Source organism: Mesoplodon mirus (assembly GCF_964341445.2).
Source record: "Mesoplodon mirus genome assembly, chromosome: 6".
Classification (NCBI taxonomy): Eukaryota; Metazoa; Chordata; class Mammalia; order Artiodactyla; family Ziphiidae; genus Mesoplodon; species Mesoplodon mirus.
Window position 1 is genome coordinate 57,624,764 of NC_138982.1, and position 16,373 is coordinate 57,641,136.

A 16,373-nucleotide genomic window follows, 5' to 3' on the forward strand; every position below is an offset into this window, starting at 1 on the left:
ACTTTATGTAGTTAGATTCAAATCTTACCAATTTCCGATAATGTTCTTTCTCTATTCCAGGATCCTGCCTAGCTTTGTTCTAGCTTTCTCGAGTTATATCACTTATTATATTACCAGTTTACAAAGGAAGCAATTCAAAAGAATCTTTCTAAAATATAAGAGTATGCCTATAATATACAATATGCTTCATGTGAATAGAATTACTTGGGTACATGGTAATTAAAATATTCAAACAAGAAATGCTCCACGCAATTTTTATAAAACACAATATAGGTATCACAGTGATTTAATTTTTTTTTTTTTTTTTGCGGTACGCGGGCCTCTCACTGTTGTGACCTCTCCCGTTGCGGAGCACAGGCTCCGGACGCGCAGGCTCAGCGGCCATGGCTCACGGGCCCAGCCGCTCTGCGGCATGTGGGATCTTCCCGGAGCGGGGCACAAACCTGTGTCCCCCTGCATCGGCAGGCGGACGCTCAACCACTGCGCCACCAGGGAAGCCCAGTGATTTAATTTTTAAGGCACCAAATAGTTAAAAGAATATTCATCTTTAACCTGACTTCGTAGCAATGTCAAATGAAAACAATTCAGATTTGGTCTTTAGGTATCAAGAAATCAATACAGGTTGGGGAGACCCCTTTCCTGGCAATACTTCTTTAGCATAGCAATGGCCTTGAAAGTGCTATCCCCTTCATAGGGTCTGACTCATTTTATGACGATTAAGTATAGACACTTGAAAATATTTACTGTTGTTGACAGGGAGGCAAGATTATTATGCAGGCTCTACTCTTACCAATGTATCTTTTAAAATGCAGTTTTGGGAAGTTAATGCTAAGTGACAACATATACCCTGAAAGGAAGAAAAGGAAGTAGAACATTTTAAAGAGACACCAAAACTCAAAAGCAGATTGAAGTTATTTCCTGTGATGGCAGACAGTTTTTATTTATATGTTGCCTTGTTCCAAAAACAGGAGTGTAGCACATAATTTAACCTCTTCCCAATGACTCATCATGGCTGTTATAAAGCTCAGATAACGTGCTATGACCCTGACTCACTGAAGAATGGTTAATTACATCCCAGGCCCTCCATTCGAGAAGGAAGGTGTGCCTAATGAAAGAGTTTAGCCAGAAATGTTTATGACAAAACAGCCTTCAGAATTCAATGGAACAGCTTCAGTTGATCTGGAAAGTTAAATTAAGAAGGGAATATTTTCTCCAAAGAGGCCCGAGGCCCAGAGACACTGAGAGTAGATGGGCTTGTAATAAGCAATATGATCCATGACTTAAATCAGGTGGAAACCTAAATCTGGCATCTTTGCTTCTTTATCTATTTAAATCTAAACATGTATGAAGAAAGAATTCTTCAAGGTCAAGAACCACAACTGATTAATCTTTGTATCTCTCCTTTTCATCATCGGGATCATCCTTTGATTCTGGCACAAAGTGGTGCTCAAGAAATGTTACTGAACAAATGGAAAGAAATGAACAAAGAACCCTGATTTCTCAGGACAATATGGTTTTTCAAAGGGAAAAAAAAATATTTACCCAAGTCAATAAAATGAAAGTAAACCCATGACTATTGTCACTCTTAGGGGTTAGGCTAGGAGCCAATTATTCTTCACGTTATTCTATTTGGACACCCGAGCGGAAGCTTACAGATAACCAGCCTTGTTAATGGTCACTGGGAAGTGGGAGGTGGGTCTTAACGATTGAACACAGACTGGTTCTAACTACTCTAGTGTTTGTTTTTGGCTCCATTTAACATCTGGAATGGGAAGTTTTAAATGTTTTTTGCCTTTTGTCTAAGTGGCTTTCCCACTGAAATGTGCATCTCAGAAAATTCAGACAGAAGGTATCTTCCCTAAGGAGCTGTGCCACCTTTGCCTTGGACTCGGTCCTTCATTCAGTGAATTGACCAGCAAGCAAGATGCAAGCGTGGTGACAAGTACACTGGAGATGATTCTGGTTTTGTTCCTACTTTTTAGGACCTCTTAGAGAAGCAAAAATTAACTGTAAAATACCAAAACAATTACATTTGTTTTTATTTAAAAGAACTCTTTTTTTCCGTATCGCCCCTCCTGATGGCCTCCATCACGAGCCTTTGAGTAAGTTTCCCAAAGAGTCTATCATGGAACACCAGTATTTGTGAGAGATGTCCGAATAGTGTCAGCCTACCTGTAACCTACAGCAATACTGTGCAGCAGGCAACAGATCCCTCATTTCAAAGCCGGTGTCTGTCCCATGATAAATGAGTTCTAAGGATTCTTCATCTTCTCCCCACTCCAACCTGTACTCTGAGATATCAGCACCAGAGCTTTCAGGACTCTGGAAAACAGAAATTTAAGTGGTTAATTTCATTGAGAAGAAAATGCTATGATGTTTGTGTTCAATTAACTAAACCGAGAAAGAGAGCAACATGCCTTAGGATATTTCAAATACATGAAAAGAAAAGCATGAAAAAGATACTCAATTTCCTCTCAATTCTGACCAGTGGTAAAATTTCCATAACTCTTGGCAAGCACCAAGGCAGATGACTGTGTAAAACCTATATGTGAACTTAAGCTTTGTGAGCTCCTCATAACTTGCACTGGGGGGCAGATAAAGTACAAGAAACAAACTGATGCAGAACACGTGCCTGACTTACCTCCCAACTCACTAGGACACATCCATCAGGCGTAAAAGAGATACAAGGTGCTTTGCACTGTCCAGGAGGCCCTGCAGCCGTTGTAATTTCTGAGACATCAGAATAGGGACCATACTGAAAGAGAAAAACATATGTGTGCTTGTAGGTGTGTGTGTGTGTGTGTGCGCGCGCGTGTGCGTGTGTGTGCGTGTGTGTGAGAGATAACCAAACAAGGGCTAAGCTAATGCCATCATCAATACAATTGATTAAAAGTATTACCTAATGGTGTTCACTTTCAGTTGAATATGTAGGTTTTCTTCTAACATACATTCCCTAAGTAGTATATGTCTATTTTTATAAATATATATGTATTTTTTTAATTCAAAAGGATTAGAAAGTTGGTTTACTAAACATTTTTGCTGTGACTTAAGAAACAAAAAATGCTGACTTTTGCTACATCACAGCATTCTGCTTTAATTTCTCAGAAGGCTTCAAAGAAAACTAAGTCAGATGCATACTGCAGTTTAATTTTTAATGCACAAAAATCTTCGTGGGATTGTTGGTTATCAAATTTTGAGTACTTCTTCTAGTTACTGGTATTTTCCATTTTGAAAACCAATGGCCCTGTTAATGTTTTCTCAGCATGTCTTCCACCATCTCAACTATTTGAAGGTTTACACTGCACTCCTGTCCTCTACCACCATCAGTGACCAAACTGCTCAGAGCCAACCACCACTACAGATTTAAAACACATCGAGAGAACCATCACCACCATGTTAACAGTGGAATATGTGATACTTCAGTGAGTTGGGGCAAAGAGTAAAGTAATTTTCAGGTTAATGAAGTATGTGACTATGTTTTTCAAAATGGAAAAAAAAGATTAAAAAAAAAAAAACCCCAAAACCTCTCACATTTTCTAACAATATAACCTGCAAATATACTGGGGGTGGGGGAGAAGCTCTCTGAAGTGGACCACAGAAGGTGATTACGAGTCAAATATATGGTTAACTTCCAATACAACAGAATTTAAAAACAAGGCTGAAGATACTTTCTTTTTATGATAAATTAGTGAAAGGAGAAAGTAAAAGTCAAGTCAGCCCAGTTGCACATTTATCTTTATCATGAAAAGATAAAAAAAAATCCCTCTGAAAAATTGATGGGGAGAAGCACCAGATCAACAGCAAAATAGAATTTTTTTCTGCAGCATCAGTGATCATCACCATCCATCCTCTTTTTACTTATAAAAGTTTGGGTGCATAGGCTTTCTTATCTTCTCACCAATACATTTTTATTGTCTAGTTTTGTGTGTGTGTGTGTGTGTGTGTGTGTGTGTGTGTGTATGTGTGTTTTAATTTAAACACCTGTATCTGAAATTCTTTCCTAATGGGCAATTAGAAGAAATCCAGCTCCTGTTAAAGGTTTGTGATCATACTTCAGACCAAATGTTTTCATAGTCAGCATGGCTAACATGAAACGGACTAAAGACAAACATACTTTGCTTCTGAAAGGCGTGAACAGGACCCCCGAGAACTAGAAGAGTCATTGCCAACTTCTTGTCGCTGTCAGTGGGCTTCCTTACTTGTAAAAATCTCATCAATTAATTACATCTATTTATCTGCATGGAGTGCATGTATACACACCACTGGCGCTCTGTGGGGCTTCAGCAGCGGTTTGCTCTACCCACACACACCCTTCTACCTTCTTTTATGTTTCTGCCCATCTTTGACACATCAAAAAGCCCTGTAGTTAGTTTCTGGGTCACTTCACTCTCATTATGAATTGCCCCCCAATCCATATCACTCTGCAATTATAAAAAACAAAAACCAATCACCTTTGTGGATATAATATAGACATACTCTTCCAATCTCTAACAGTCCACCTCGACAACTTCAGATGGAGTAGTAAGAAGGACCAGAGAGTTCTACAGTTTTCACTTGAAATAAACGAAAAGAAAAATATACTGGCCTCCCTAGCCTCTACCCCCGTCCAGTTTTAAAAACTGACCTAAGACATTGCTGGGTAATTTAGACAATATGATAAAGAAATATTATGTAGTCCTAGTTTCCCATAACTGATTTATACAGTCGATGAGAAAATAGGAAATTATTTTAAAAACTACCAAAAGCATCTGAAGGGTAATGTTGTTATTAACCTTGAACTCCATCTTAACAGAATGATATGAGGACAAAAGAAAAAATTTCCAGTGTTGGGTCTACATGAAATCAAAACAGTGTATCTTCAGAAATTAGATTTTACATACACTTCTTTAATGGTTGTCAAGGTTGGACAGATACTGCTAAAGATTTTAGGAGGGTAGAAACGGAAGTGCCAGGACCTTATATTTCCGTTACGGTGTATAAGCATGTACTCACCCCTCCATCATTCAGAGCTCTCACCCTGAAGCGATACATGGTTCCGGGAAGCAGGTTGCCAACAGTGCACTCAAGCTCAGGCCCGTGGTACACCTCCGAAGCTACATCCTCAGGTTCCGTCATCTCCACGCTGTATTCCGAGACCTCACAGCCACTTTCAGAGGCAGGAACATCTGGGAAAGGAGAATGTTTTTCATATCAGAACACTTTTGTGTTTCCAGTTGACCCTATCACACCTCACTTTCCACAAGGTTTGCAAAACACCATGTAGGTGGCCTGTCCTCGATACTTACAAAGGAAACCCCACTCCAGAAAAAAAGATATACAGAGAAAGTTTCTGAATGATGTTATCCATACTTTCCAAAGCAAGTACGTTTAATGATATTAACAAAATTCCAAAACCATAGAACTTTTAGGCAATTCCTTTATATCCTAATGCCAGGTAAACGCAAGAAATAGAGGGGAGAAAATCTTCTCCTTAACTTGAAACCAAAGGACACATTAAATCAAGTTAGAGGACCCAAAACTGGCACACTATCTTATTTTAGGCATAAGTGATGGGGAACAATTGTCTGACAGTGTTTTGCAGGTTTATATTTGCAGTTTTACATGCTTGTAAATTGTTGACCCGACAGGAAATGCTAATACAGTTTGAGTCGATACAGTAAAACACCAGGACCCACACATAACAAGGCAGCAAAGATGAGGAGGAATCAGATGTTACCTGATGAACTATTTCTTGGTTTAACCTCTAAATTGAGCACAACTTTTATTTTATGAATAAAGCTGAAAAATTCCTGAAAAGACTGGCTGCTCTGAAACATTTTCTACGGAAGTGCCCTCTGAGGGTAGAGGATGAACAGCACGTGTGGCACCATCAGGAATAGGAGGGTGAGTGACAACGCAGGGAGAATACAAACCCAAGCCCATGTACACTGAACAGAATATGGGCATTTTCAATAGAAACAAATATGGTTTTCAGAAGGAAGACCTGGAACTTGATTACAAAGCATTAAGTCTTAAACTCAATCTCCACTTGTCCAAATTGGCAACGTGAAGACGTGTTCACTCACCCCACTCTAAGTGGACTTCTTTGTGCTTTGGTCTACCCAAAACCCTCGGTGGGCGACACTGACCTGGTGCAATGCTTAGTGTGCGAACAGGGAGACTTTCAGAACACTGCAGGAGAAATACAGGAGAGAATCATCTCTTAGTTACTTTGAATTTATTAGAGCTCTATATACCAAGCAAATTCCACCCCATACCTGCAAATGCTACCAAAGAGGGTTACACATTGAATGTTTACACTTTTTATGCAATAAGATCTTCGTCTCTGTGTGTGTGGTGTGTGTGTGTGTATGTGTTTGTTTTAAGTATGGACATACACTGCATACAGCACTGGTAAAAATAATTATTTCTGATGTCAGATTTGTAGGCTGACTTTCTGAGTGTTGTGTATCCTAAGCACACGGTTATTTTCCTTTAAACAAAAATTAGAGACCCTTCATGAGGACAGAAGAGAACACAAAACAACAGCTGGATGAAGTTTTTAAATGGTGCCATAAATGGCCAACCATCCACATACAGAGCAGAAAAGCAAATAAAGTCAATATTAATCAACTGAGTCTGACATTAACCAGCAGGTTCTGTGAATACTAAAATCAGCAGGCCTTCTTTTTTGCAGGATCTGGTTGCGTAAGCCTGGTGGTATAGAAGCTGACCCCTTTTTGAGACAGGAGGAGCATGGTAGACCTATGCAGCTCCACCAGATTCAGCCTCCATCCTGAGGAGATGAAGTGCAGAGGAGATGTACTTAAGCATTCACGGAGCGCTGCCGCTTCTGTGTAGGCTTGTGCAGCACCTCGCATGTAAGAGGAGCTCGCTGATCATCTGTAGCTTTGATGTGGACACACCCACCCTGGGAGGCACTGCATAAATGTCGTCTAGGTGGACCTTTTTTTTGTACCTCAGAAGTCTGTCTATATGGACAGTCTAGACATCACAGTACCACTAGCTTGGGGGGAAAGAAAATCAACATAAAACGACGTCAGAGGTGGGCTGAGTGGCAAAATTCGGCACCTAATGGCAGGTGTTCTCTTGAAAAGTCAACCCAGTACAGGGTAACAGGGTTATAAGTCACCACTGCACGCGCGCTCTCTCTCAACACGAATGGTTTCAAAACCACAATGTTAAATATCTCTACAATGAAAACATCTTTTACCATATTGCCTCTCACTCACTTTCTGAATGTTAACACCATTTAGATAATAACTACTGATATCTCATTTCTAGAGTACTTCATGTGTGCTTGTTACGCTGTTTTGAGCCTACGAGAACACTGTGAAGTTGAAACCAAGTTTCCTGACGTGTTGAATGGTCGGTCTAAGGTCATATAAATTGTAGACAATGGTGGTGATCCTTTTGTGATATATAAAAATATTGTCACTATGTTGTGGCCCTGAAACTTATGTAATACTGTAAGTCAATTATACTTCAATTAAAAAAAAAGAGGAGACAGCAAGAGAACTGCTGCTGCCTACAGATGTGTAGGTTGGGCACTGCGTAATCACAGGAAGTGCCTTTCAGCTCAGTCATCATAGATTTATGTGGCTTTTACAATAATTTTCCAGCAGATGGCAGTAAAGTATCTCAAGGAAGGTGTGTCTCTCATTTTCACAAAACTGCCAGATGTGGTTAAAAAAAGCTGTGCTGGAGGCCATATCTTTTTTTGCTCTAAATTCTACGTTTTTCTATCGTTGCAATAACTGAGGTTCACCCCCTTATTTATTAGCTAATGCAAATTGCAGACCACCCTCAATTTTCAACTGTCAGGTGATCATGCCAAAGTCTTCTGAGAAATTAAGTGAGGGATGCACTTGGAAAGCAGCACAATTCAGTTGAGAATGATTTGGGTCTATCTTTTTATACCCACTAAAGCACAATTCGGAAAACTCTGAATTCATGATGTGATACCATGGCAGGCTGCATTACTAAGATACAGTTGTTTTTTTTTTTTTTGTGGTACGCGGACCTCTCACTGTTGTGGTCTCTCCTGTTGCGGAGCACAGGCTCCGGACACGCAGGCTCAGCGGCCATGGCTCACGGGTCTAGCCGCTCCGTGGCATGTGGGATCTTCCCGGACTGGGGCACGAACCCGTGTCCCCTGCATCGGCAGGTGGACTCTCAACCACTGCGCCACCAGGGAAGCCCACCAAGGTACATTTTTAAACAGCAATTTATTCTGATGTTATAGATAGGTTGTCGAGTTGGACCAAAGATGTTTACTTTTATACTGAAACAAAACCAACCTGACTGTGTCCACCAGTACTTATGCAGCATGCTCGGAGTTTGTACAAAGTGCCTGGTTTCAAGTGGGTGAAAGTGTACTCTGTAGCCGACCCACTGTAGGCCACTTCCCACTGACTCGCTGCAAAACAAGACCCGTGTATGAGATTATGCCTTTTGGAAAAACGTAACAGTACCAACCATTCCTGATAAGAAAAAGCTCTAAGTGGTTTCCATGAAAACCAGCATCTCTTATTCTTTTTTTCTTTTTTTCCTAAACAGCCACAGTGCTCTCTTTCCATCTCCTTTACAAAGTTAAATACTAAAATGACATGGAGTCATTTTTAATACTTAGTACTGCTGGTTAGGCTACTTAATATCACCATGATTACATTTGCTGACTGTGAGGTTGGGATGCTGGAAAGCACACGAAATCTGTAGTTTGCCCCGCAGCAGGAGACAGCGGCCGGTGTTGAGCAAGCTAGGAAGTGGTAATGGTGTGAGAAGCCCCTGAGGCCAGCTGGGCAAGGGGAAGGCTGCTCGGCCACAAGGTTCCTCGTCAGACCAGGGCACCACTGAAGAGTTTCTCCTGGCTCTTATCTGCCTGGAGGTCACAGTGAGTGAAACCTCCCCCTCCTCATATAGACCAGGTCCTTTGGGTAAAGGCCTGCCGTCTCCATGGAGCCCCACTTAAAAGACAAAAACACCTGACGGAGTGACATTAAAAATGAAACACTCAGTGTGACCCAGGTTATCTGACCAATTCTTGGGAATAAAGCAAGCAAGCGGAGCCACTGGAGGGGCCTGGGTGAAGCTGATGCCACCAGGTGAAGAGCACTGGGGATGCTTCGACTGCCTGCCTGCCTGCCTGCCCCACAAATCTGGGATGTTTATCCTCCTCTGTTTTGCTCCCACTAACACAATGTTTCCAGCAGACTATTTTAAAGGAGGCTTTTACTCCATGCAGTTGTTTTAGGGAAAATACTTTTACCCTGTTCCATGATAGTTACTAACTTCCACAAATGCCCTCAGCTGCTTATTAGGTCAGATTCACAATGAAGCCACATGCGCTAGGGCCATATGACAAGGGGGAATATTATTAAAGACAGTCATCCTGACATTACCGATCAAACAACCGGCACTGAAAAGGCAACTGGGAACAAGGACTACCGAGGAGATTCAATTAATCGTTGATGTCACGCACTGGCAAAGTTGTTAACTTTTAAGTACAGATGGCATCTACTTTTGATCTGTCACCAGTGGTCAAGAGAGCCACAAAAATTCAAAATATATTTAGGCTTTCACGATGAGCCACTGCACATCCGTGACTTCTCTCCTAGGTCAGATTTTTAGCACAGAATGTGATTTTATGTTAAGAACAGCTGTGCCCATCTCAAAGCATTTTCATGTTTTTCAGCTTAAAATAGGGCCCAACTGACATGAAAAACAAAACACTCCAGGTGGCTATCGTGGCACAGAATAAAAAGCAAGCCACACACCTGCATTGCTTGTTTGTAAAAGTTGCTGTTAACTCTTTCCTTTTTTCCCATATGCATCACTTTTTTAAAAAAAATTTAAGTTACAGGGATTATTGGAGTGGTGAGATGGGTGTCATTTTTAAAGTTCGGATGACTATACTTTTTTCTATTAAAGCCTAATAAATTTTATCAGAAAGAAGATCTAAGAATTGTTTAAAAGACACTATAAAGGGAAGCTGATCTCTAACACTGTCCCACTTTAATTCACCTCGTGTGACTAGTAATGAAGAAATAATATGACTCAGAAATCACAACAAAAATGAAGACATTTTCTGAACTTGTGACAAAGTGGGACACTTGTCAGTAGCCACAGCAACACTATATTTTGTCATCCTTTGTGCACCAAACTCATTTGCTGTCTCCAGTTTATCCTTCCTGCTGATTGCTTTGGACACTTTCTCTGCTTATAAGAATTTCTAGAGAAAGCGTGCCAAGAGAGATGAAAAACATATTTATTCTATTAATTGGGACCTCCGGTTTAAAGAAATGACAGGAAATTTTAAAATCGACAAAAACGTACATTTCAAGCAGACTCTGATCCCCGATGCTGTGTTTGAAAGAAAAAACTGTCAATATGTGATTAAGGCTTGTTTATTGTAGTACCTCTATCAATAGAATTAATGATTGCCCGCTATTATTATACAAATGTTTATCTTACTAGAAAACAGGACTTGAACAAAACAATTTCTACAAACTTCACCTTCAGAATTTCCATCAGTAATCTCTAGCAAGTACTTGAGTATTTCTGAACCACCGTTGTCCTTTGGAGGATCTGGAAAGTAAGCAAATGCCTTATTAGTTATAAAAGTGTATTGATTTTTGTTAGTAAATATTATTAGAACACATAGAATCATATAATATACTGTCTGAATTCTGGATTCAACCAAAAGGTACAATAATTAATATATTATTTCACCCAACTCCTTTCTCGAAAAACAAAAGAAACAAAAACACCACAAAACCTGATTATCAAAGTTCGTAGAGCTAGAAATGTCAAAAAGTTAGCATTTATTTAGTGAAACATGAACGAAACTCAAAATATGGATTTATTTTTCTAAGAGTTATGTTCATTTATTTATTTTGAGATTCTGAAGCCTGCTCTTCAATATTTGATGGTTTTTATATAAGACAAAATATATATATATATTTTTTAAATTACTTTATTCTTTTTTTATTTCGCTTATATCATCAGTGAGAGATGGAGAAGGAAGAAAAGGGAGGTGCAAAACTTACTGACAAAATAAATAAAAGATCAGAATATAACAAATCTGTTCCATCACAGTTTGCTACTAAGCAAACTTTGTATCCCACATGAACCTAATATAAAACCAGAGCTGTGGATCAATAAGAACCTGTACCAAAGAGCCGGTTTGAGGAGGAGGTTCCGGCTTGTTACTAGAGCCCTGTGCACCTTAGGTATCATATCTGTCTATTGCTAACTCGGTGCCTGCAAGAGTTTTCTTTTCTGAGCAGGAAAATACCTTTTTGCAAGACTACACAGAATTTGCTTCTACTATCAGTTGGCCACCTCTGTATTTTAGATATACCCTCAGGTTACTCATATAGATTTAGAAACTTTAATTCCCGTCTCCTTTCACCTGTTATTTCCATTAATGTATGCAAACTTCGGTAATAGATATTTACAGCAATAATTAAAATAGAGCATATGGCTAATGAAAGTAAATACTCAGTGTTGACAGAACTTTCTAGGATATTCTGAGAAAAAAAGCTTTAGATCTGGCAAAAAAGCACACCTAGATTTTTTGTTTCTCTTAATCGTATCCATCTTCTAGGGAGTAATTCTGCCTCAAAATTACCACATAACCTGAAGCAGTTATATGTCTCAGTGGTTGGTCTCCAATAACAATTTAATAATGTTTTAACTTCCCTTTACATTACTTGACTGCCAGGTAAAATCTTATTTTAGATTTCTTCTTTTTGCCTGTTTGGTAGTTACTATTATTATATGACATTAGTGATAACATATTATGTTTCACATACAACTGCAAATGTTTATCAACATTCTAATGGCATTCATTTCACTGAAATAATCCATGCAGCAGGTGAGCCACAAAATCCTCTACCAGATCCCCACAAATACCAGGACGAACTTCAATATGAAAACTTCCTGAAGTCCAAGACTTCCAAAGACATACAAACAACAAAAACTAGTCTTCCTAATTCACTGTAACTTAAACATTCTGTAAAAGTTAATATGAATTACCTAAATTTTGAAATTTATTTTTAATACTAAGTTTATAAATCAATTTTATATTAAATATTGCTATATTTTAAGGGCAAGCTATTGAAGAATGAAATATATTCAGAGATTACCACATTCAAATCAATAATACATTAAAACTATAGGAGAAAAAAATGTGTCTTACAGGGAAATCATAAAGTAAATGAAATGCTCTTACAATTGTCAATTTTACCAGTTTGTAGAATTCTCAGGATGTTTCTCATACATATATTCCAAACGTGTAAAACTCCCTCAAATAATATGATTTGTTTGTTTACTGGTTTGTCACTTCTGAAATTAATCAAGTTTTTAAAAACCTGTCAAAAAAGCAGCAGCAGCAACAGCAACAAAACATACCCCATTTAACACTAAAACCATGAGATGTAACTGGTCCTTTAATGAGGGGTCTTGTAGGAGGTCCAGGCCTGTCAGGACTCGTCGTACAAACCAAAACTTCACTTGGGCAGCTTTTCCCTTCCATATTAGAAGCAGTCAGCTATAACACAACCGAGAAAACATTAATATGCTTTAGATATCAGGTCTTAAACCAGTAGTGACTTTCAATATGGCAAGATCAAGGTATCCATAAACTCACACAGACAGACACACTCACATATTCTCTTTCTTTCTGTCTCACAGTCTCAAACTACTAATTTATAAGTGTTTCTTTAATGGAGTACTTATTTTCTATATAGTTTAGCTATTAACAATTAAAAATAAAACAACAAGGTAGGTTTTAGCCAAAGACATTTTTACCCTTTCAAGAAGACAAAACAAAACTCGTATGTCACCACCCAGTTCAGTGTTTTGTGGAAGGAAAATACGGGGGAAACGCAGATAAAAATAACCTTGCTTATTTAGGAGTAGGGCGATGCCACCTTGTGGAGAAATGCTAGCAGTATACCTATGATCTCATAGCCAGCATCGAGTAACAAGGATTTTTAAAAATATCAAAAACTATCATTTTCCTTCAATAGTCACACATGCCACTGGATAATCCGACAACTATTTACTGAGTGACTACTACGTGTTAAATAACATGATTTGGCTCACAAATTAAGAGAAAGAAAGGGGGAATCAGAAGACAACCACGTCTCTCCAGGAGGCACACTGTCACACTAGAAAACACCGTGCTGTGCTAGAATCAACAAAGAGTGGGCAGCACACAAGGCAGCCTGCTGTTCCCTTCTCTCCTAACGAAGTCGCAAAGAGTTCACAAAGCTGTCTTCCGATTCAACACAACGTCGCCCAATGCAGAGCCCAAGTGGGGAGGGGGTGGGTAATAGAAGAGCAAAAAGAAAACAGCTGAGAAAAAGAAAATGGGCAAAAGAGCAAAGGGCAACGGAGAAAAGGGAAATCTGATTAAAAGGAGAAACTCTGAATAGAAAGGTGTGACGTGCAGGTGAGAGACAGGTGCGCTGGGGACCTGGTTTGGGTCTTCCCAGGCAAGGGCATCTGGCCACACTGTGATGCAGTTTATTACAGCACATTATGGCAACAGGTTTCTTTCTCAAAAGTGGGTTTTAAAATTAAAGTTGGGTGTGTATTTTATAGATGTTACCTTAAAAGTGTAAAGTGCAGCGAACTTAAAAATCTTTTAACCCGTACAGTAGATTTAAAATGGTAAAGGGATGAAACATAAAACAGCTTCATTTTTAAGCAGTTCAGGTACCAAAATGACTGACTTACCCTGAACTTATACTGTGTGCTTCTTTTGAGATTTTTCACAGTACAGGTTAAATCCTCTCCAGTGTATTTTGGGTGGAAAAGGTTATCCTGAAAAGGCAAAGCCAGAAAGAAACATCAGTATCATAAAATCTGGGGATTAAATACCTTGTCTGTAGGATTTTTATATTGCCTCCTTCCATCATCACCAGTGGGCCAGAAGTCTGGCAGCTACACCAAAAAGAGGGCCATGGTGCTTTAAGAAAAAATTTAACTCGATCACATCATAATTTGTCCTGGATCTGGGTACTTTTATTGTGAGAATAACACTAATTTGAATGAGAACAATGTTCTCTCTTTGAGAGAGTGTAAATTTGCTTTGGAATAGATGTCACCATATACTTTTCTCACAGAGCAAATTTTTCTGGTTACTCAATAAGCATTTTAAACAATGAATTTAACCACCAAATGAACGAAGCTTATGTAGTTAAAAAAATTATCTAACAGTGTTGTCATGAAAAAAGGCTCTTGTACGGAGATCCTTACTGTCAAGCTGCAATGTGCTATGCAATCCACTGGCTGGGGTTTCTGACACAGTGTCCTCTTCTGGCCAAGCGGGAAAGCAGAGCTTGGATGGGGAAGACATAACCAACCCTTCAACGGGATAAATATCCTACTGAAAGCTGACTGTACAGAATTCATTCAATAATATTCTCAGTCATGCACACATCCATCCATCCACCCACCCATTCATCTCGGAGCACCTTCTATGCATCAGGCTCTCGTCCACGCTCTAGGGGTTTAGCACTGCCCAAGAACAGACTAAGTCTTGCCCATCAGAAACTGATATAATAGCCAGAGAAAGCAATTAACAAAAAAACCTACAGACAAATATGAAGCACGCTGTGTGGTGTTAAGTGCTATGAGACGAAAAGTAAAGCTGGGTAAGAGGACGGAGTGGTGGAGCTCGGAAGCACTGCTTCCTGCGGCTCTGCAGGCTCCTTAAGGCAGCCACATATGGCTCCTCCAATTTAAACGAAATACAATTAAAAATTCAGTTCCTTGGGCTTACAGCCACATTTCAAGGGCTCAGCAGCCACGTGTGGCTAGGCACTATCTTATTGGACAGCACACAATACAGAACATTTCCATCAACACAGAAACTTCTCCTGGACAGTGCTGTTTCACAGGGTGGTCAGGAAAGGGTCGTCCAAAGAGGTGGCATGTGAGAAGAGACCTGAAGGAAATGAGGGAAGTCACTCAAAGATATCGGAAGGGGCATGAGAGCCAGAGGGCACCGGAACTGCAAAGGTGGGGCGGGACGGCGCAGCTGGTATGCTCAGTGAGACTACAGTGGCGGGAACAAGGGTAGGAACGAAGACCCTGAACGGGGAGGACCTGGAAAGCACTGTAAGAGCACTGGCTTTGCCTCTGGAAGAGAAGGGAAGGCACTGAGATGCGAGGGCTTCTGAGCAGAGCACTGACATGACCGTATTTGTATTTAACAGGATCACTCTGGCTTCGTGTGGAGAACAGACTGTAGTGTAGTGAGGATTAAAGTAGGGAAAATACTTAAGAGGCCGTTCCAATAACCCAGGGGCGAGATGATGGTGGTTCAAAAAGTGTAGCAGCTGTGCAGATGCTGAGAAACGGTCAGATTTCTGGATAACTTTTGAAGGGAGATTTGAAAGGATTTGCTGACTGACTATATATGAAGTCAAGGAAGAGCCCATGGGTTTCTGGCTTCCCCAGATGAAAGCATGGCGATGCCATCTACTTGGATGGGGAAGATGGTGGGAAGACCAGGTTTCTGCTAGTGGTTACAGTGGTAGAAATTAAGAGCTTGGTTTCAAATTTAGGCAGCGAATCTAATTTCACCAGTGCATCCTGTAGTTATGATAAAACTGACTTTACCAAACACACACAAGGGTATAAAATGTGCCAGACTTACATTTTCATCCTCCTGGATTTCCAAGGTGTAGGTGACTACTTCCTCAGGTGAACAGCCTTCTGGTTTATTCCATTGCAATGTGACCCATGTGACCCCAGCTCGAACAAGTCTTGGTGCAGAGGGCATCTGAGGAATGTTTCCTAATGTGTAGCACACCACCTCTTGGCTATACCCACTGGAGAGAAACAGACCCGGTGAGACACGTTTAGCAGCACGGGAGGACTCTCGGTATTTCAAAAGAGCAGAGATGGGCTTCCCTGGTGGCGCAGTGGTTGAGAGTCCGCCTGCCGATGCAGGGGACGCGGGTTCGTGCCCCGGTCTGGGAAGATCCCACATGCCGCAGAGCGGCTGGGCCCGTGAACTATGGCCGCTGAGCCTGCGCGTCCGGAGCCTGAGCTCCGCAATGGGAGAGGCCACAACAGTGAGGGGCCCATGTACCACAAAAAAAAAAAAAAAAAAAAGAGCAGAGATAAGCCTACCTGCTGTGCAACTTGCTTGGGTGGGAAAGTCTGGGGCCTGACAGGATCATTGAGCAAAGTAAGGCAAGGATCCTTTATGTGATATGCCCTACCACAACTTCAATTTGCCCCAATCCACCCCACCGCCCCCTGCACTGCTCTGCTTAGGTCCACTACTAGAAAAGCATGCCATGTTACAGGACAGTAGATTTAAAAATTTATTTCCCCCCGAAAGCACCCAG

General features: G+C 40.4%; 1 protein-coding gene across 3 annotated transcripts in view; it reads right to left on the reverse strand.

Moving 5' to 3' along the window:
• The window catches only part of FNDC3B (fibronectin type III domain containing 3B), a 359,867-nt gene that overhangs the window by 44,725 nt on the left and 298,769 nt on the right, over window positions 1-16,373 (reverse strand). For all 3 annotated transcript variants that reach the window (XM_082624742.1, XM_082624743.1, XM_082624744.1), the window contains exons 13-21: window positions 15,674-15,848; window positions 13,747-13,833; window positions 12,415-12,553; window positions 10,516-10,587; window positions 8,301-8,419; window positions 6,066-6,171; window positions 4,993-5,165; window positions 2,642-2,755; window positions 2,173-2,322 (exon numbers count right to left, since the gene is read on the reverse strand). In XM_082624742.1, the coding sequence (XP_082480868.1) occupies window positions 2,173-2,322; window positions 2,642-2,755; window positions 4,993-5,165; window positions 6,066-6,171; window positions 8,301-8,419; window positions 10,516-10,587; window positions 12,415-12,553; window positions 13,747-13,833; window positions 15,674-15,848 (1,135 nt within the window). The remainder of the gene's footprint in view (window positions 1-2,172; window positions 2,323-2,641; window positions 2,756-4,992; window positions 5,166-6,065; window positions 6,172-8,300; window positions 8,420-10,515; window positions 10,588-12,414; window positions 12,554-13,746; window positions 13,834-15,673; window positions 15,849-16,373) is intronic.